The 20,710-nt window shown below is 41.4% G+C and overlaps 5 protein-coding genes across 5 annotated transcripts in view; 3 read left to right on the forward strand and 2 right to left on the reverse strand.

The window, feature by feature from the left end:
* LOC107294050 (retinol dehydrogenase 8-like) overlaps positions 1-7,478 on the forward strand; it is a 17,199-nt gene extending 9,721 nt beyond the window's left edge. Inside the window, exons 3-5 of the mRNA XM_015823256.1 lie at positions 722-815; positions 5,906-6,089; positions 7,254-7,478. Of these exons, the coding sequence (XP_015678742.1) occupies positions 722-815; positions 5,906-6,089; positions 7,254-7,478 (503 nt within the window). The remainder of the gene's footprint in view (positions 1-721; positions 816-5,905; positions 6,090-7,253) is intronic.
* Positions 7,479-11,289: 3,811 nt separating this feature from the next.
* LOC107294054 (histone H4) lies at positions 11,290-12,099 on the reverse strand. Its single transcript, XM_015823259.1, has one exon. The coding sequence runs from the start codon at positions 11,622-11,624 to the stop codon at positions 11,313-11,315; it is 312 nt and encodes a 103-aa protein (XP_015678745.1). The 5' UTR covers positions 11,625-12,099; the 3' UTR covers positions 11,290-11,312.
* A 2,049-nt stretch (positions 12,100-14,148) lies between these two features.
* LOC107294055 (histone H2B 8) lies at positions 14,149-16,531 on the reverse strand. The gene is made up of 2 exons (XM_015823261.1): positions 16,053-16,531; positions 14,149-14,914 (listed from the first exon to the last, which is right to left on the reverse strand). Exons 1-2 carry the CDS (start codon positions 16,427-16,429, stop codon positions 14,911-14,913), a joined length of 381 nt encoding a protein of 126 aa, XP_015678747.1. The 5' UTR covers positions 16,430-16,531; the 3' UTR covers positions 14,149-14,910.
* Positions 16,532-16,845: 314 nt separating this feature from the next.
* On the forward strand, positions 16,846-17,749 carry LOC107294056 (histone H2A type 2-C). Its single transcript, XM_015823263.1, has one exon. It carries the CDS (start codon positions 16,899-16,901, stop codon positions 17,286-17,288), a length of 390 nt encoding a protein of 129 aa, XP_015678749.1. The 5' UTR covers positions 16,846-16,898; the 3' UTR covers positions 17,289-17,749.
* Positions 17,750-18,870: 1,121 nt separating this feature from the next.
* Positions 18,871-19,328, forward strand: LOC107294059 (histone H3). Its single transcript, XM_015823266.1, has one exon. The coding sequence runs from the start codon at positions 18,918-18,920 to the stop codon at positions 19,326-19,328; it is 411 nt and encodes a 136-aa protein (XP_015678752.1). The 5' UTR covers positions 18,871-18,917.
* Positions 19,329-20,710: the final 1,382 nt, after the last annotated feature.

A 20,710-nucleotide genomic window follows, 5' to 3' on the forward strand; every position in this document is an offset into this window, starting at 1 on the left:
TTATTATTATTATTATTATTATTATTATTATTATTATTATTATTATTATTATTATTATTATTATTATTATTATTATTATTATTATTATATACTTTATAAAGGCTCTAATGTATACCTCCCATTTCAGGATCTCAGTACCCAACCATCTAATGAGTCCTCCCATTTATATTTGAGTGTCAAATTCTTGCTAACAGCATCAGCCTTCCTGTTTTGGCCTATTGGACTTCAGCCTTCTAATTTCCATCCATACAGACTAACCACATTGAATGGAAACGGAAGTTTCCTCACTTCTGGAGGAAACTGGACTAATTTTTAAACAATTCAGTGGAAACCTAACATGCTACAAAGCAAAGCACTAACTTTGTTTGGTTTCCGAGGACGCCCCTGGATTCTGTATTGATCTGTCTGAAAAATAAAAATAAAAAGAGATGATGGCTGAAAATTAGTCCTTTGTCTAAATGTGTGCCTTTTTTTCTCTTAAAATAAAGAGGTAAATTGAAGTTATCTGGAAATTAGAAGGGCCCTACCTTCCATTTGCCATTGGTAAAAAGATGCTCAGTAACCAGCTAATCCCATCATTTTCTGAGCACGTCCATGGCATTTTCTCAGTTCTCAATTCAACCTTCCTAAAGCAACGAAGGACGTTTGGGCTAAGTGTGAAAAACATAAGAATAAATGGAACTAAGTATGAAAACTTACACCCCTTCTGCTTCCTTCCCAGGTGTCCCTTTCAATGATGTCTATGCAGCCTCCAAGTTTGCCATCGAGGGTTTCTGCGAAAGCCTTGCTGTGCAGCTCCTCAAATTCAATATCTTGTGAGTGAAACGGAGCCAATGCATTCACTAGGCGGGGAGAGGTGGCAATCGAAAATAGAAAGTGGCAACAGGGAAAGGGGGATGTCAGCAAGATCCTGGAGGGCAGAGGCAGAGTTGCTGACATCCCCCTAGCTTCTGTCTCCCTAGACCAGGGGTAGGCACCCTTGGCTCTTTTATGACTCGTGGGCTTCAACTCCCAGAATTCCTGAGCCAGCCATGCTGAGGGGAAAGGGAGAGGTTTCCAAGCTGAGCCATGCTGGCTCAGGAATTCTGGGAGTTGAAGTCCACGAGTCATAAAAGAGCCAAGGTTGCCTACCCCTGCCCTAGACACACTTGGTGCTCTCAGCTGCAGTGATGGCAGCTACTCAGCAACTTCTGAACTGAGCTCAAGTTCCCCATATATAAACAAAATTGAGGGGGCCTTGGGCTCTGAATCCAAGGAAGGCGTCCTCTTTGGTTTTATTTTCTACTCTAAACACCAAGAGGAAGAATCTTGTACAACATGCAGACAGCAGATTGGGAGAAGACGGCAATTTAATGTTAGAGGCTTCATTAGAACCCATCTCCAGGCACTTTACATTACCATAAAGCAAACATTACAATGTTATTTAGCCTCACGTGCATCTGAGCTCTTATATTCATGCTCAGCTACATTTTCAGGTTCAGCAGAAATAGCACAAAAACAAAAAAGGAGGGAAAACGAAAAATCCATAAAATCTCTTGAGATCTCTCGTGATAGGTTGGGAAACTTTCAAAAAGAGATGCGCTTCTGAAAGTTGATCTTTTTAAAAAATAATAGTATTTTGAGGGGGTGGTGGGAGAATCATCAAGGGATGACATGGGTGTTTTGTTGCTTTACGTAAACATAGGTACATATACTAGCAACTACTCATAAGAGCAATTGGACCCACACCTCTATTTTTATGCTCTCAAATATTAGCGAAGGAGAAGAAGATTTGCTTATTTCAGGCCATCAGACATTAAAGCAACCTAGAACTAAGCAACCTAGAACTAAGCAACCTAGAACTAAGGAGAAACTTCCTGACAGTTAGAACAATTAACCAGTGGAACAACCTGCCTCCAGAAGCGGTGAATGCGCCAACACTGGAAGTTTTTAAGAAGAAACTGGACAGCCATTTGTCCGAAATGGTATAGGGTTTCCTGCCTGAGCAGGGGGTTGGACTAGATGACCTCCAAGGTCCCTTCCAACTTTATCATTATTATTAAAGTGATCAATGTTCCTGACTAGTAATATTAGCAATAATAAATGACACTTTTAAATGAGTTTACTGATATCCCAGTACCAATTCTGTTGCTGACATTTCGTGTCTGATATTTCTAATATGATACATATTTTTTAAAAAATAGCTAAGGAAGCTAATAGACAATTTAAGCAATAATGTAATTGAAAATTAAACAGCCTTAAGTACAATCTATAAAATAGCAGTAGAAAACATGCTGGCGCTGATTAGTACCTTCTAAACAGCACAAAACATGATTAGTAACCTAACAACCAAGGCACTGTAAACATTTTTTTTTAATAAAAGCCTTTGCCGTTCAGCAAAATATCATAACCAAGGAGGATTTCACAGCTGTGGAAAATCCTGTTTTTCCCTGGCTAAAGACAATTGGATCATTTTAGAACTCCCCTAGTTTTGAGCCTATACCAGGGATATGCATTGTGAGGCTGGCTCAGGAATTCTGGGAGTTGAAGTCCACGAGTCATAAAAGAGCCAAGGTTGCCAACTCCTGTCCTAAGGGAAGGGGGAAGATCTTGTCAAGATGGGAGCTGTGACTGTAGCACACTGCACATAAACAAGAAGGATTTGATTGCCTACTTGTGATTGGCGTCTTGACATATTTAATCCCACCCCCATGGACACCCCTCTACTCATTCTTCCCAACGGACAGTTCCAAGTAGCAATACAGCCTCCATATAGCAGACATAGCATAGCATCCAGATGTCAACCCTTCAAGGTAGGCCAGGTCAAGAAACGGGGATGGCAAGAATTCCAGGAAAGTTCTTTACTTTACGTAAGGTGTGCTTTGTTTTGTGCCTTTAAATCCTACTCCTGGCCACAAGTGTCCGCAGTTTTCTTCACAACGTTCTCAGAGCTACAAGTAATCCTAGCCTTACGCTCAAAATTTGTTGCTAGGTGAGACATTTGTTAAATGAGTTATGAACTGAAAGTGAATCACGGCAGGTTGTTAGGTTAGTAAAGCGGTTGTTAAGTGAATCCAGCTTCCCCATTGACTTTGCTTGTCAGAAGGTCACAAAAAGGGGATCACATGACCCCAGGACCCTGCAACCGTCATAAATATAAGTCAGTTGCCAAGCGTTTGAAGTTTGATCACGTGACCATGGGGATGCTGCAACCGTCGTAAGTGTGAAAAACAGCCATAACTCGCTTTTTTCAATGCTGTTGTAACTTTGAATGGTCACTAAACAAACTGTTGTAAGTCAAGAACTACCTGTAGTTTGTCCTTGCCTCCCTTCCTAGGGCTGAGAGAGAGAGACTGGCCCAGAGTCACCCAACTGGCTTCATGCCTAAGGCAGGAACTGAACTTGTTGCTTGGTTTCCCGCCTGGCGACTTTAACCGCCACACTCAACTGGTTTCCGGCGTAGTAAGATAGCATGATAGAATTTTAAAAGCCTGTTCAAGTTTCTCTCTGCCCCATCTTATACTAAACAAGATCAAGATCATTTTGTCCTTCCATCTTGCGCTTCCCTCTTTCCTCATTACTGTGTCATGTTTTCTGCAAGAGCCCTTCAACAGCTCGCTCCTTTCTTCCCCAAATTCAGCTCTCAATTCTGTTAACGCCAAGCATTTTGGAAAGGCAGCTCTAGAAAACCCATGATGAAGGTAAATGGTAATTTTAGGCTGCCTTCCATAGGTCCTGCTCCCCAGATGTATTGCACTTCCCAGGATTCCTTGCTTTGGCCATGTTAGCTAGGAATTCTAGGATTAGTAGTCTGAAGAAAGCAAAGATGGGGAAAACTGACCTGGCTAAAGCTACCAAAATCCAACCCCTTCACAAGATAAGATGACGTGTACATCCTACATACCATCTCGTAAGTAAAACATTAGGTATGCAAATTGCTCCATGGATCATAAAACTCATGAATTATCATCTCCCCAAATCTGGCGGATTGAACATCTGCACTGTAAATCATGGTATAGTACACAGAATGTGCCTTGAAACAAGACCTTGTTGGATGTTTCTAGTATGAAATACAAATTTTGCACTGCTGCTGCAAGCCAACATTTGTTAATAATTCAAAGGCAAAAATCTGTGTTTTAATTACATTCAGAGTCACCATATTTCTTTTTCACATCCAAAGCCAAAGCTGGGAGAATTGGAGACGATGCAGTAAAGTACAAACGTTGGCACGAGCATTGTTATGAATCCGAGGGAGTCATTTGGGGTTAAGCATGTTGCAGCCGGCAAGAAAAATAAAGCTGAGAAAACATTAGTCTTAATTACTATTATTATAATGCCATGTTCTAAATTTGAATTTCAAAACATTATCAATGTGTAAAAGAGAAAAAAAGAAAAACAATCCTCCCAAAGAGGTGTATATATTTCTGGCACAAATCAGCTAAAACAAAGCAAGGGAGAGTTAAATCTTATACATTGAGCCAGTAATCAATGGCTGTGCTGGTTGGGGATAATAGTTGTTGCCCAGCACATCTGGAAGTCAGTGAGTTGGGGGATGATTGTACAATCATGCAAATGTATATTACTATAGCCACAATAATTTAATTCATGCTAGATATTGGCCATCGTCAGATATATCACCTCAACCTGGAATTATTCAGAATTCTGGTTCAGTATAAATGAGCCGTAGCCTGGTGCATTGCTGTTAAATTGAGCCCATTTGATTCCTCCAGTCAGCCGGAACCACTTAGAAAATTGGGCTCTCCTTTCAGGCTTTGAAATGATTTCTGGCCTGGGACAGACGACAGGCTCGTTTCCATCCTAAGAAGCCAAAATTGAAAGCCAAGAACAAGCCACTAGGCTGGAAGGGCCAAAAGCAGACACACCTGAAGACTTAATTTCAAAAGCAAGCAGGTTGGGACTGAAAGAATAGGGCAATTGAGCAGCAGTCTGGAAGGGCAGGCAAACCCCTAGGCGTCCAAAAATCAGCAGCTCTCCAAACCTGGGGCCAGATTGGTCTTCCAGCATTGTCCCCTCAAGTTATGACGAATCAGGGGTTGTTAGATTGACCTGGACTCATCTGTAGTTCCTTCATCCTTCATGAAGGAACTACAGATGAGTCCAGGTCAATCTAACAGCAGCTCTAACAAAGCAGAGAGACAGTACCTCTAGGTTCCCAAGACAAATCTCCTGGATCTTGAACATACGATGAATTTAAACCAAATCCTGGTAATGCATACTCAGGATAACAGAGCATTATCTGGAGACATCTCCTTCCATCTCTCCTTTCTGAGAAAAGTCCTTCTAAAAGAACATAAGAGTTAAGAAAATATTTTCAGGAATGATGGGAAAAAAAAATTTCATGGGGGAGGGGAGGGGGGTCTGTCTCAGAACAAAACAGGACTTACCCATTTGTCCAAAAAATGCTGTTTCATAAATATTCACCAGAAATTCCATGCCGATTCACATCTTAGAAGTCCATTATGTGCTTTTGATAAATTAATAATAATTCAAAGACTCACTGGATCCTCTGTGTGTCTGTTCATAAAAGATGTCCAGAGGTTTTCATGGTCCAATTTGCAACACTGGCAATGGACTCACTTTGCAATGAAACGAGACAGAATGATACAAATGTGTCCTGTGAAAAAGATATAGCAGTAAAAAGTCTTATTGGAGAGGTTACCTAGAATGATAACTCAAGAGGAAGAATGGGATAAATGTTCTAGATGTATAATTTTTATACAAGTTAAAAGCTTTGGAAGTCCACAAAGAAAATGGGCCTTTCATGGGAGGGGTTTCCAGGGGTGAGGGTTAGAGAACAGGGGAAAAGGCTGATCCATCTGTAAAAATAATATATTAGCCAATTCTGATGTGATGGCCTCTGGGTCCAATTGCTAACTGCTTTTTTGGGATGTTTTTTCCTGTGCAGCATCTCTCTGGTAGAGCCCGGCCCTATAAACACTGAATTTGAGATGAAGTTGATGGAGGAAGTGGCCAAGTCTCAGTTTCCAGGAGTTGATGCTACCACCGTGCACTACTTCAAGGAGATCTACCTACCAGCATCACATGAAATATTCACCACCATGGGCCAGTCCCCCGAGTCTGTGGCTAAGGTAGGAGAAATCTCACAAGTGATGTGAGGGGCCATACAGAAGGAAAGTTCTTCTAGGTCAGGGGTCTCCAAACTTGGCAACTTTAAGACTTCTGGGCTTCAACTCCCAGAATTCCTCAGCCTGGCTGGAGAATTCTGAGAATTGAAGTCCACCAGTCTTTAAGTTGCCAAGTGTGGAGATCCCTGTTTTAGATAGATAGATCTTGCTTATCGAGTTCGGTTGCCATCATACAAAGCAGAATCCATCCTCTTCCAGTGATTGGCATTGGCAACAATTCCTCCCTTCCCATTCTCATCTGCCTACCCTGTTATGCATCTAGTATTCCATGAATACTAGATGCAAGTAGGTGAGTAAGTAGGTGAGCAAACAGCAAGCTGCCTCTAATCAACTTTTCACCTGGTCTTCCTGAATGACCTGCCCAGACTCTTATGTCTCACCCCACTTTCATGTCCGTTTTGATTGGCTCAGGCTCTCCAAGGGCTCAGCCAAAGGATATCTTTCCTAGTCCTATTAACCTAAGACCTTTTCAATTAGAAATTCAAGGGACTATCCTGGATATATCACAATATGCTGTACACCTTTGAGCTATGGCTTTCTGCTTCCAGAAGAGAAAATACAAATTTTAAGTCAATCTCACATTTCAGGAACCATGGTTCTAACAGCAAGGAGGAAGCAGAAGAAAGAATGTCCATGAAAGGGAATCGGCTCCACTGGGGGATGGTTTTGATGATAATGTCAGGTGTCTGATTAACAAAACACTTAAAAGGACTTTCAGGCATATTTTTTCCTAAAAGCATTTATTAAGGTTACATAGACGTCAGTACAGCATGGTGGAAATGCTTAGGTCTGGCTTCTCTTCCGTTAAGCATATACATTCTAAGCATTTCCCCCCCCCTTTTGGGGGGTCATGGTTCACATCTTCCAATCAACTTGGAAGATGTGATTTACTTCCGGTTTCTTTTTCCCGGGCTATCCTTATTCTCCTCCCTTTTTCCCTGTTGCCTGGTTTAACTATAAAAATACCAGACAGTTCTGCATATTGTCAAAGCAAGAATATACAGTATTTGCAGTGTTGACAGATAAAGTGGAGGAGAAATGATTTAAATGAATACTTTTTAAAATGTATCAACCCACTTATCTCTTTCCACCTTTGCCTTTCAACAGGCTGTGGTCAATGTCATTGCAAAAGAACGCCCGCCATTCCGGACCCAGACAAACCCTCTGTACACACCATTGGTGGCCCTAAAGTATGCCGACACCTCTGGTGAACTGTCCGTCAGTACCTATTACAACCTACTTTTTCGCTTCACCAGACTTTTCTACATCAGCACAAGCTTCCTCAAATGCATTACATGTCGGTGTTTTCGACGGCAGATCACACCTACCTGAGACCAAGTGGAGAATGGCCTCGACGGTGTACGCTCATTCCTCAAATGTCTGGCTCAACTACAACAACTAACCAGATTCAGTTATGCACATAAGAGATTTTACTAGGGACAAACCCATTCTTGTTTTAAGGATAGTAAGTCCTGGTGATTGTGTAGTGTGGTGCCAGAGTGATGGGAGGTGGCAGATCAAGCAAGTTCTTCAGAACCAGCAGGCTGATTCCACAGCAATATCAGATGGTCCAAATGTTCTACTCATGGGAACACACACTGGGAAGAGCAGAAGCTCACAATTCCTCTTGCAATGGTAAATCATATTATCTCCATTAAATGCAACTTATTAACAGGAAAATAAAAGCTATGAAATGTCTTGACTGAAAATCCTGGACCAGCACTCACTCTGTGGTCTCTTTACCAGTTTTGACCTACTTTTAATGATTAAAACTGGTCACTGGGATGGGCAATATTTCTTTTTCAGATTAGGTTCCCCCCAATTCAACTTTTCCAACAGGTAAAATAGCTAGTTGGCAAAAATTACTGGATGACATAAGACTGAAATTCTTTAGCCCAATCTTTTTGTTGTTGTGTTAACCTTTGGAAGCGTTTGCAAGGAAGCTGCCATTTGCCCATCTCTGGATTAGAATCTAGCTGATACAAAAGTTGATAATGTCAAAGTTTTTCACTCTATTGCCTGCTAACTTGATTCTTATCCTCCCTGGTGACCTTTATGGATATAAGGAGAATCATGCTGCTCTTTTCCCAGACCTGTGCGATTTTTTTTGGGGGGGGGGATAGCTATTATGAGCAGACCTGATACCATTCCACAAGTGATGTTGTTGCCAATTTTAATATGAGCAACTGTCCATCCTTCTGAGCTTTGATATAGAAACAAAGTAGAGAGGTAAGGATGACAAACGTATCTGATAAACCTATTTCTGGAATAGGGAGGTGGCCATTTGAATTACCTTTAATGGGTCCACCAGGAGGTGCCGATGGTGCTGTTTTGAGTTCTCTAGAAGTCTTTTGAAAGGGAGAAGCAAGTAGGAAGAAACTGTCCTTGCTTTATGCTCTGACTTACTTGGAGAAGGGGTCTGGAGCGCTTGAAAACCTACGCACAGGTTTGCGTCATGTTGATTGGCCCTAATCAAAATATAAACCAACTAGAATTTTGGTCTTTTGAGTGCACAAATATATCTCTGTTGGTGTCTTCCAAGATGGGGCTAATAATTGCATTACCATTACAGGGTAATGGTAATGTTTCTTTCATGTTTCTTTGGATTGTCTCCAGAAGAGCAGAGCTCCATTCACTGCAAACGCTCAAACTTGCAGACATACTACCCCTGTACTATAGAATAAAGGAGGGTAGAATTTGCTGTCTCGTTTAAAACCTTCTTCTCCTGGGCCACTAGGTGGCAGTTCCTACATTTGAATACTCCAGTCCAAGGCACCAAGAAAATGCTTTTAGCAGCTACAGCACTACATTTTCTTTAACCCCCTTGCTTTTTTCACTGCTTTATACAGTACACTACCTGGGGGGGGGAGCTTCTTTTCTTTCTCCTTTTTATTGTCACCTCCATTGGGCAATCCCAGATGAAGCTCTAGGTCAGGGATAGGCAACATTGGCTCTTTTATGACTCGTGGACTTCAAGTCCCAGAATTCCTGAGCCAGCCATGCCGGCTCAGGAATTCTGGGAGTTGAAATCCACGAGTCATAAAAGAGCCAAGGTTGCCTACCCCTGATCTAGGTCCTTCCTGTTCTTCCTCCTCTCCCTCTTTGTTGCTGTTGTGTTGCATTTAAAACACAAAGGCCACTCTTTTGAAGACAGCAAAATCCACATTTTGGACAGAGAGAACCACTGGTTTGAAAGTGGTGTCAAAGAGGCCATCTATTTCAAAATTGAACAGCCCTCTCTCAACAGAGAGGGAGGGATACAACATCATCTATCTCCAGTCTACAACACAGTCCTTTCAGCAGTTCCAAGGCAGCTCCACACCACTCAGGTGACCTTGAGGACACAGATAAACCTCCAGGTGGCCTCAACAACTCTCTAAAAGAAGGCAAATGATCAACTGTCTGCAAGGAATATAAATCCTTCCATTCCCCACCATCCAGTCAGAACTGAAGAAGCTTCTTGGATGAGAAGTGAAACATCTTCAAAGAAAAATCAAGAAGGTTCAGTTGCCTCTTGAAAAGGCACCTTTGGGACAACCATGACCTGGATGACTGAGAATCTCCAGAATCTAGACATTAAGGATTAGAAAGATTGGAACATATCTGTAATTTTACCATAACAACTTCTCCATCTATTTGCTTTGGCTTGGCATTGTCTGTTGACATAGTAATATTAAGCAGCAGCTTGGTTTTTTGTACTCTTTTCTTTCATCTTCAAGAAGAGATTTCTTTTCCTTGTTTTCAGCCATAGTGGTATATCACATATCTTCAGCTCTTGATACCTCCCTCAGCAGCTGTGTTTCCAGTTCTTATTTCTTCTACTCCAGAATTTCTCATGATACAATCTATATAGATATGGGGGGGGAGAACACATATTGTACACACTATATAGTATGCAGCCTTGGTACATTCTTTTCCCAATGTTAAACCACTTAGTTTTTCTATATTCTCTTGCTTCCTGATCATCAACACGTATAACTCCATCTAGGTGAAGAATTATACTAGAAGAGATGGAAAGCACAAGATCTCACATCATATTCAGGCTCTGCCCACACAAGACATTGTTTATCCTACCTAGGGTTAGTGAGGAATCTGTTGCCTTCTACCCTTTCCTCAGCAGGGAAATGATCCCAAAACACGAAGACCCCAATCATCTACAACTCACAACGCATTAACACATGTTCCCCAAGCAAGGTTGTTGTTTGTTTTTGTTTAAAAAGAGCTTTAATGGCTCAACAGCCAAGTAACCGGTTTTGAAGAAAGGTGAGAGAAAAATATACTGCTCACAAAAATAAAGGGAACGCAAACCCCTTCAGTTCCATGGTAAAATGTTCCCTTTATTTTTTTTGAGCAGTATATTAAGAAAGTACAAAACCTGGGAGAAAGTGTTGGGTATGATTGCTGTCTTCTCACAAGGAGTAAATCTGAACTGGAATCCAAGGACACGTGTCGTCACTTTCTTTTATCTGGTACTAAAGCAAGCATTTTAGGAAGATCCCGCTGCCTTTGCCACTTCTTGGGAACTACAAAAGCCACCAAACTCCGTATGTAAGCGACCAAATTACTCATCGACAGCCCTTAGGTTCCTATTGGCTACCTCTAATATTGCATCACAATTGAGCAAACAAAGGATTTGAACAAAGGACGTGACTGCTGGGAAATACGCCTGCATAGCTACCGGCAGTAGAGAAAGGTCCATTGTTTGGTAGGATACACGTTATTATCCGGTTATATATACCTCATAGGAACCTTTTTTAAAAAAAAAAAAAAAAAATACGGACCAAAATTTCATTCCCCCTAATAAACCTAAGTTGGTCTGGTTAACGATTGCATCAAATTTTGAAGTTACCAACGAAAACCGGAAATTTAGTGCGATGAAAAAATGAAAATCGTTTTAAGCCGATTCTTCAAAGATATGCTCTAAGCATTTTTTTATTTTGCCTTTACTGCCCGTGTTTAGCTCCCCGCTTCGCTGAACATAGTTTATTTCAGCCACAACCCTAAGAAGCATTCGTTCCTAGCAGTCACGTCGTAATTTATAGGGAACATTCAAGCTCGGTTACAAACCATAGGAACGGCACTCGCGGAAACTCAGCTTTTTTTATGAAAAAGTGGGTGGCCCTTAAAAGGGCCTTTTGATTTATTTTGAAAAGCTCGTTGAAATATTTAACCACCAAATCCGTACAGAGTGCGGCCTTGGCGCTTCAAAGCATACACCACATCCATGGCAGTTACAGTCTTTCTCTTGGCGTGCTCGGTGTAAGTCACGGCATCGCGGATGACGTTTTCAAGGAAGACTTTTAGCACCCCGCGAGTCTCCTCGTAGATCAAGCCAGAGATACGCTTCACTCCGCCACGGCGAGCCAAACGGCGGATAGCGGGCTTAGTGATGCCTTGGATGTTATCTCGCAAGACTTTGCGGTGGCGCTTTGCGCCTCCTTTTCCCAAACCCTTTCCGCCCTTTCCACGGCCAGACATTCTTCAGCCTTCACCAAACCTTCAGCTCAGAAAACCACGAGAAAATGTGCTCTAAACCGGGAAACAGCGAAGTTATATTCTCTAGTGCCCGACCAGAAAGAAACCTTCCATTGAAGGGCGGTTACTTTACGCTGCTAAGCCTCTCCCCCCATAGGTTTCTGCCCCTCAGGGTTTGTCCAATGAGAAAGAAAAGTAATTCGAAAACACCAATGACAAACCGCCGTTTGAAACTGAAATGTTGGCGCCTTTCTTTTGTTTCTGGTTTTATGAATAAGGACATTGCTTATTGCTCAAGTGTTGAGTTGAATAATTATAGTCTTCCACCTTCTGGGGAAAAATAACCTGTTTTGGTGGGATGAAACTGTTTTTGCATAAGAGGACCGATCAAGTCCAGAATTGCCACAAACTTAACTGTGTGAAAACTGATACAAAAATTTATCAGAATCCTCTTCCCGTTGCTGTTCCTACGAGTTTCTATCACTTTGTAACAAGAAAATAATTACAAGTCGGCAAAAAAAACAAAAAAAAAACACCGACCCCAGCTTTAAAAAAAAAAAAAAAAGGAAATGAGGTTGTTTCTGTAACTACAATAATAAAGAAAATGGGAATGTATTGACTGAAGTTTGTGTTACATTTAATTCAAAAATTATTTTGCATATTGCTCAGAATTATACATTATGAAGAGTCACAGAAACCATCTTAACCATAGCTAGACTACTGTGGAATATTATTAGCTAGATTTATGTTTTCCCTTTTTTCTCTCTATGCATGTTAGGCTTATAGTAGCAGCGACTCTCCAATGTAACCTGGACAGACAAAAATGCCTAGTTTCTGCCATTTTCAACTCTGTTGAAAATCTTAACCTCTAGATTATACTGGACTAAATGATCAGCTGGACTAAATGTATCAGCCAGACCCATTGATTTCCTGTCTGAAATGGAAATGCTGCCAACATAAAATAAACTTTCTAGAAGGAGATATCTAGACATAGCTAGAACATTTTTATTTTGATTTTTTCATTGCAATGAATTTAAGACCTAATATGCTTTAGAATGGGTTGGAGTTGTTAAACTTGTACTTTTTAATCCAAGTACTGTATTCATTATTGAGTCTGGTTTTCTCTCCAGTTTAAATGTTGGAGCATGACAGTCTTCCTAAATGCAGTCATCGCTCTCTGGGGAGAGGTAAAAATAATAGTTTTGGACTGAAGAGCCAAGATTAAATTTTGGATTAAAATTCACTTGATACATCTTAAAGCCAATCCATTTTCTTAAACTAAATCAAGGGAGAACCATGCAGACACATAACACAGAAACATTTATTTTTTTAAAAAAAAAATCCTAATGCCATTCTCGTTGCAATAAGAACTAGCTTAATCCAGAGTGTCTAAATGCAGAAATTCATATTCAGCACAGTCCTATTAAGGCCAGGTTCAGTGTGAACTATGTTTAAGTATATCATGTGTTAACAACACATGGCAAAAATGCCCTGCTGGTAAAAATGATGTTAACCTTATTTTTCTTGGGATGAAATAATTTTTTAGGTTGTTTACTATCTATCAAGGAGTCTGGCAGGTTCCAAGAGAAGAAAGCAAATGTAGCAGATGTAATGATCTGAATACTAGCACTATAGATGTTCAAACACAGGAAGTACATTTTAGGAAGATGATTTATACTACTAGAAGCCTGGACCTTAATTTCTGAAACAACATCTCCTTCACATACATTAGATCAAATCATCCACCTTGGTTTGATTCACCTACTGTAAAGAATGCCACCAAATGTTACCTATAATTTTATTAACACTGTATTTATATCCTCATCTCAGGACATGGCTTCATCCCAGCCTATTATAAAGTGCAGATCTGAATACTTGAAACTTATTACATTTTATATAAGATAACATTTATTGTCATTTTTTTTACTGTGGGCATAACAGCACACAACAAAAATGAAATTTAGTTGCCCGCTCTCAAAGTCAACACATACACGACACACTGTGCCTGCCTTTTCTGAAATTGACAATGTTTTCTTTGGTTTTTCTGGTATTTAAAACTAGGCTGTTCTCCTTACTCCAGTTCACCAACCCCTCAACCTCCTTGTGGTAAGCACCCTCATTGTTATCATGAGTAAGGCCCACTACTGTTGTATCATTTGCGAACTTCACAATATGGTTGGTGGCAAACCTAATACAACAGTCATGGGTCAACAGGGTGAACAGCAGCAGACTTAGGACGCAGCCCTGAGGAGAACATGTGCTCAAGAAAATGGAATTAGAGGTATTTGTATATATGAAGATTAATACTATGGCAAAACAGAGATTCCATGATTTCTATAGCAGTCATCCCATCAACATTTTCTTTTTTGCATTTTACTTTCCAGCTAGCCTGTTAGACAAAAATATATTTGAATTAATTATATGCAGTGGGATGAATGGAAAAGAAACCTGCCTCAATGTACCATTGCATTTTTGGAAAACTTGAAAGCTCTGGATGTTGATTTGGACAGGAAGGTCACGAAGTTGGTTGGAGCCTGTGAGACAATAATTTATTGATGATTATGTTGCCATTATAGATTTTTTTATATGTTCTCTGTTTTATATTTCATATGGTGTTAGCTGTCCAAAGTTGCTAGGGTGAGATAGGGGGAGGCATATAAATCAAATTAATAAAATACTTTTTTTTTTTCTCCTGAATTGATCATAAGCTCATGACCCCATCACTGCTCATTTGGATTCCTGCAACATGTTTGGACTATGATTAAATTAAAAGACTAAACTAATAATAGATTAGCCATCAGCCTTAGAATTGACAATGGAAACGCTGGAGTAATGGATAGCTTCTGCCTTTTAGGATTGTCTGTCAACAACAATGAAACCAGTTATCAAGAAATATGCCTCAGGGCAGCATTTGATAGGTAACAATGAAGGCCTTGGAAAAAATATTCAGTTGCCACAATGCAACTACAGTTAGAAGATCAGAACCATGCATGCAGTGGTTTTCCACGTGATACTGTAAGCAGGATAGAAAGATTATTGATGCTTTTGAACTTAGAGAAGATTCCTCAGAATGCCATGGATAGACCAGAAAACAAATCAATCCAGAGTTCTCAGTTGAGATGGACATGCTCAGGCTCAAACTGTTCCATTTGGGACACATTATGCAAAGACCTATGTTTCTGGAGAAATCCATAATGCTGGAGAAGAGGATAACCAGCAGCAAGTGGATCAACTCAATTACAGCCATGATGGGGGTTCACTGCTGGAAGATTGGAAGAGACAGGATCTCTCACCTGCATGGATGAGAGAAAACACTGACTTGATAGCTCATAATCAAACCATAGTGAGCTCCTGAGAATTAAAAAAAATTAATAACTGAAATACAGAGGAAGGTGTTTCTCCCTTTCTTACTCTTTATATTTAATGAATTTAGGTCACCAACTCAGTACAGCTTACATAGGAGTAGAAAATCCAGTCTGGTCTAGAAGTTAAGGCATTAGGCTAGAAACCAGGAATCTTTACTTTTGCCTTAAGAGTGTAATCTAATCTGGTGACATTGCGTCAAGTCATTCAATTTCAGCCCAACCCACCTCACAAGAATGTTGGAGAAAATAGGAGAAAAAGGAGGACAGGTGGTCCTTGATTTACAACTACAATTGACTCCAATATTTCTGTTGCTAAGAGAGACTTGTTAAGGGAGTTCTGCCCATTTTACCTTTCTTGCCATGATTGTTAACTGAATCACTGCAATTGTTAAGTTAGTAACATGGCTGTTAAGTGAATCTGCTTCCCAGCTCACAAAAGGTGATCAGGACACTGCAACCATCACAAATATGAGCCAGTTGCCAAGTGTTTGAATTTTGATCATATGACCATGGGGATGCTGCTTTGGTGGTGTGGAAAATTGTCGCAAGTCATTTGTTTCAGTGCCACAATCATTAAATTGTAAATCAAGGACTACTTGTATTAAGAGTGTTCACCACATTTATAAAATTGCTACAGGCAAGAATTTTTAAAAAATCTTAAAACTCCACACCTGCAAGATCAGATCTGGAAGCCATGCTATCAACCCAGGAACCCTTTTGCACTTTTATTTGCATTTAAATTCAGCACAAGATAATCTACTTTTTAAAAAGATAGCATGTTACTAGAGATAAATCATTTCTGCGCTATACAGTTCGACCTCTACTTTAGTATGTAAATTTCTTCCCCTATACATCTTTCCATATTTTTTTTTAAACAGAGCCCAATCTTTGCATTTTATTAATGAAAAGCAACATCTGAGGGGACGTCCCCCAAGCTTCAAGGCTTAAGTCGGCAAGGCTACAACAAAAGTAGCGACTCAAACTCTTTTCATGAGGAAGTGGGCGGCTCTAAAAAGAGCCTTTGGGTTTTTCGGTCGCCTTACTGCGCAGCGCAGCCGCCTCTCACTTGGAGCTGGTGTATTTGGTGACGGCCTTGGTGCCTTCCGACACGGCGTGCTTGGCCAGCTCCCCGGGCAGCAGGAGGCGCACGGCCGTCTGGATCTCCCGCGAGGTGATGGTCGAGCGCTTGTTGTAGTGGGCCAGGCGGGACGCCTCCCCCGCGATGCGCTCGAAGATGTCGTTCACGAACGAGTTCATGATGCTCATGGCCTTGGAGGAGATGCCGGTGTCGGGGTGGACCTGCTTCAGCACCTTGTAGACGTAGATGGAGTAGCTCTCCTTCCGGGTCTTGCGCCGCTTCTTGTCGCCCTTCTTTTGGGTCTTCGTCACCGCCTTCTTGGAGCCCTTTTTAGGCGCGGGGGCGGATTTCGCCGGTTCAGGCATTGCGAATAAGGTACTTTCCAACAAATGCTAATGGGAACAGCAAAGTAAACAAACTTCCTTCCCGTCCGGAAAACAAGACACTCCGCGTATCTCAAACAGAACTGAAACAAGTTCAACGTCCGGCTTCCCACTATTTAAAGGCCTCCTATGCAAATAAGGGTAGCTGCACTCCAACGTTCTCATTGGCTGCTATAACCTCGACTCCCTTTGGCTGCGCGCGCAGATGCAAATGAAGAGGACTGCGATACTATGGTTCCTATTGGAAGGAGTCCGTTTCACGTCGTTCGATTGGTTATGTTGACAAACCTGCCTTCGTATTGGCTAAGAAAGCCTGGCGCCTGAACAGCCAATCAAACATTGCAATTTCAGACCTTGGAAAGGCATAAAAAGCCCCCAGTTCGCTCATTTCTAACCACTGCCGGTTTGTGTTGGGCGCTTGGTGTGTTGCACTTGACTCAGGAACGACGTCATGTCTGGTCGCGGTAAGCAGGGAGGCAAGGCCAGAGCCAAGGCCAAGTCTCGTTCTTCTCGAGCCGGACTCCAGTTCCCGGTCGGTCGTGTTCATCGCCTGCTGCGGAAAGGTAACTACGCCGAGCGGGTGGGCGCCGGCGCTCCCGTCTACCTGGCGGCGGTGTTGGAATATCTCACGGCGGAAATCCTGGAGTTGGCCGGAAACGCTGCTCGGGACAACAAGAAGACCCGTATTATCCCCCGCCATCTGCAGCTGGCCATTCGCAACGACGAAGAGCTCAACAAACTCCTGGGCAAAGTGACGATCGCTCAAGGGGGCGTGTTGCCCAATATCCAGGCGGTCCTCTTGCCCAAGAAGACGGAAAGCCATAAAGCGAAAGGAAAATAGAAGTTGCCGTGAAGAAAAGAACATTGAATTTCAAACCCAAAGGCTCTTTTCAGAGCCACCTACAATTTCAAGTAAGGAGCTGAGTCTAGAGTATCGAATAAGTGTTTCCTTTTCAGATCCAAAGCATATCGGAGTTGGCACTTCCCTAGCCCAGGGCTTCGTATGTTGGCAAATATTGATTCAGATCTAGAAAAAATCACCTGTTATACAGAAGGCTTCAGCTGTTACATTCCAAACCCTCTACCGCTTAGCAAGTATAAAAGGGTTCGGATATGGAGGTAATCTTAACCAATCGCCGTGTCCGGCGGAATTGTTCAGACTCTGCCGTCTTCCTTCGGGGAACCTCTTAATCTAAAATTCTGGTCCGTAACTCACCAAAGGACACTTAACCGTAGAACCCCTTTTTTCAGTATTAAATCCATTTTGAAAAATAAATCGCTGTTGAGATGACCAGAAAGGTATACATATGTGTGTGCGTGTGTGTGTGTATAAAATCTTTCGGACCTAGAAAAGTGATCTCATTGCTTCGTAATAGTACAATTTTATGCTTGAGAAAGAGCAACACGGAGCGCCCCACTTCTAGGAAAACCCGATCGACCTGCGTGGAGCTTTCATGGGTGCGTCCATGCAGATTTTGGGAACAATGTGAAAGTAGTTGCTCTTTCTGGCCTTTTCTGCCCATAGCAGCCGATCTTGACAGATTTTTAGAGATCAGCCAAAGTAGTGTAAATTGTATGCCAGCGGAGCATAACGAAAAACTATATAACCAGGTCGTGACTAATCAATTAATAAACTATTTATTCTACATAACAAGTGCTTAAATTATGGGAAAAATGAAACGGAAAAAAATATAAAATGGAATAAACTTGGAATAAACAATTGCTATAGAAGTTAAGATGCTCTCCCATTCTTTTAGGCAATATAGGAAAGCACATTGGGCTTATTGGTGACATGCGTTTATTAAATATCTTTTTATGTAGGAATGATGCACAAAAAATGGAGAGTTTATAGTCTTCTCCCTTCTCATTTTTCTCTACAACAACCCTGCGAAGTAGGTAGATCGGGCTGACCCCGATCATTCATAAATTTCTGTGGCTGACGAGGAATTAATTTCCGGGTCTCGTTTGTGCCACACGCTATTTCCACAACTGCTAAACATTTTCACCAATTCAAAATTAGAACAACACTTTTGCAAATTATATTCGTCCTCGCTAAGTAGATGAATACACAAAAAATACCTTGGAGTTTTTTTCAAAATCTGGGTTGCAAAAACATGGATAACTAACCTATAGAGAGGCATTAAAAAATCCTTGTTGCCATCTATCGATGGTCCGGATTTCTGCAGCGCAGAAAGGAACCCTTTATCTGCAAGGTATTATTTGTGAGAACACTATTACACAGAGCAGAAAGAATTTGAATGTCCTGTTTGCTGACGTATCCATTCGAGTACAAAAGAGGCAAGAGAAGAAACAGCGAAACACTGTAGCCAATCCCTTCCGAGCCCGGGAAATTCGAACGCGCTCAGCCAATCAAGAGAGGAGGACTCGGCTATAAATACTCAGCCTTCTAGGGGCTAGTCTTATTTTCTGCTTTCTACTTCGGCGGGATTGGCTGCTCTATAGGCGAACAATGGCCCGTACTAAACAGACCGCTCGAAAGTCTACCGGAGGAAAAGCTCCTCGCAAGCAGTTGGCAACCAAGGCTGCCCGAAAGAGTGCTCCAGCCACTGGTGGGGTGAAAAAGCCTCATCGTTATCGCCCCGGCACTGTCGCCTTAAGAGAAATCCGTCGTTACCAGAAATCGACCGAGCTGCTCATCCGTAAGCTCCCCTTCCAGCGCCTGGTCAGAGAGATCGCCCAAGATTTCAAGACCGATCTCCGTTTCCAGAGCTCCGCCGTTATGGCCCTGCAGGAAGCCAGCGAGGCTTACCTCGTTGGCCTCTTCGAAGATACCAACCTGTGCGCCATCCACGCCAAGCGGGTGACGATTATGCCGAAAGATATCCAGCTGGCGCGCCGCATCCGCGGGGAGAGAGCTTAAGTTTCCTCTCGCCAATAAAGCAATCCAAAGGCTCTTTTAAGGGCCACTCACGTATATCAAGAAAAGAGCTACTTCGCTTCCGCTTCTTTTGAAAACGGCTACCGCGGTTTGTAGCGTACACGTGGACCTGTTAGGAGGAGGTTTATACTACTTTTGGTTAAAGCTATAGTACTATCATTACTCCCGGCAGTCTTGGCCTCTCCAAAATTTGAACTTGCAAATGCGTATTCAACGTGGCAAGGGATTCTTAGCGGACCACGGAGTGGTCTGCTTTCTCAACACCCACATTACTAACTTAACTGGGTTATGGAAAGTGACCTGAACAGGGGGGGGGCTATGGGCATTCTTTTTTTTTTTAATGAGGAACAGTATTTTTCATGACTTGAGCCAATGAAACATGTTCAAATGTTTTGAGTAACCTGTTGCAATGGTTCACACAGTACAGTATATCTCAATGTAAAAATGTTTGTAAAACTTTAAAATGCTACAGTGCCACTGGAGATTAATACCTTTAAGAGAATTAGTGCTTGCTTCAGAATATTTTTTTTAAATCTGATGAATTCAATTCATATGAGTTCAGAATTTTTCCAATAGGCTTTCTCTGTGTGTGGCCATATTAATGCTGGCAGTGAAATGTCTGCATTCTATCCAATACCTGTCCTGGGGCACTAGCTTGGCTGTAAAAATAAAATGGGAATTCAGGTGGATCGGTCACAATGATAGCCAATTCTTCCTCTAAGGAAAGAATACCCAGAGATTTCATTGTAGGATGAGTGGGCTGCATATAATTTTGTAGAAGTTAGAAGGGAGAAAAGCTTTTCAGATGAAAGACATGCATCTTGATAAGCATGTATATGATTATAGTTTTGCTTCTCTAGGTCAGCTTTGTAAAGGTTTTAATCCGAGTCCCATTTTTCAATAACGTTCTCGTATAAACCAGTTGCAGTTAGTTTGTAAGGAGCAGGTTTTAAATAACAGGCTTGTGTGCTAGTGTTGGGCAGCCTATTTGAGACAGGAGATATTGTTTGAATTTTGACAACATATACTCTGCCCCGGACAGTTACTGTAGGAGATTTGCATTTTCTCAAAATAACTTGATGGGCAAAGCTAGTTAAATGCATACATATATTTATACGAATTAAACTTATATTTGTGTACCAGTGATTGCATGGCCTCTGTAGATGCTGTACAGTAAATAAAATAAAATTCATAGGAATTACTTTTCCAGGAGGATCTCTACTATATCAGTAGGAGCTTTGGGGCTGTGTCATTATACTTTTCCTTGTAGAATGGTTTTTTTAAAATATATATATACTAAAATGATAATTTTAAAAGAAAAAAATCAGGGTGACTCTGATTCTGGGGCATTATGTAAGTGATTT

Source organism: Protobothrops mucrosquamatus, unplaced genomic scaffold (assembly GCF_001527695.2).
Source record: "Protobothrops mucrosquamatus isolate PMUCROS unplaced genomic scaffold, P.Mucros_1.0 scaffold1818, whole genome shotgun sequence".
NCBI lineage: Eukaryota > Metazoa > Chordata > Lepidosauria > Squamata > Viperidae > Protobothrops > Protobothrops mucrosquamatus.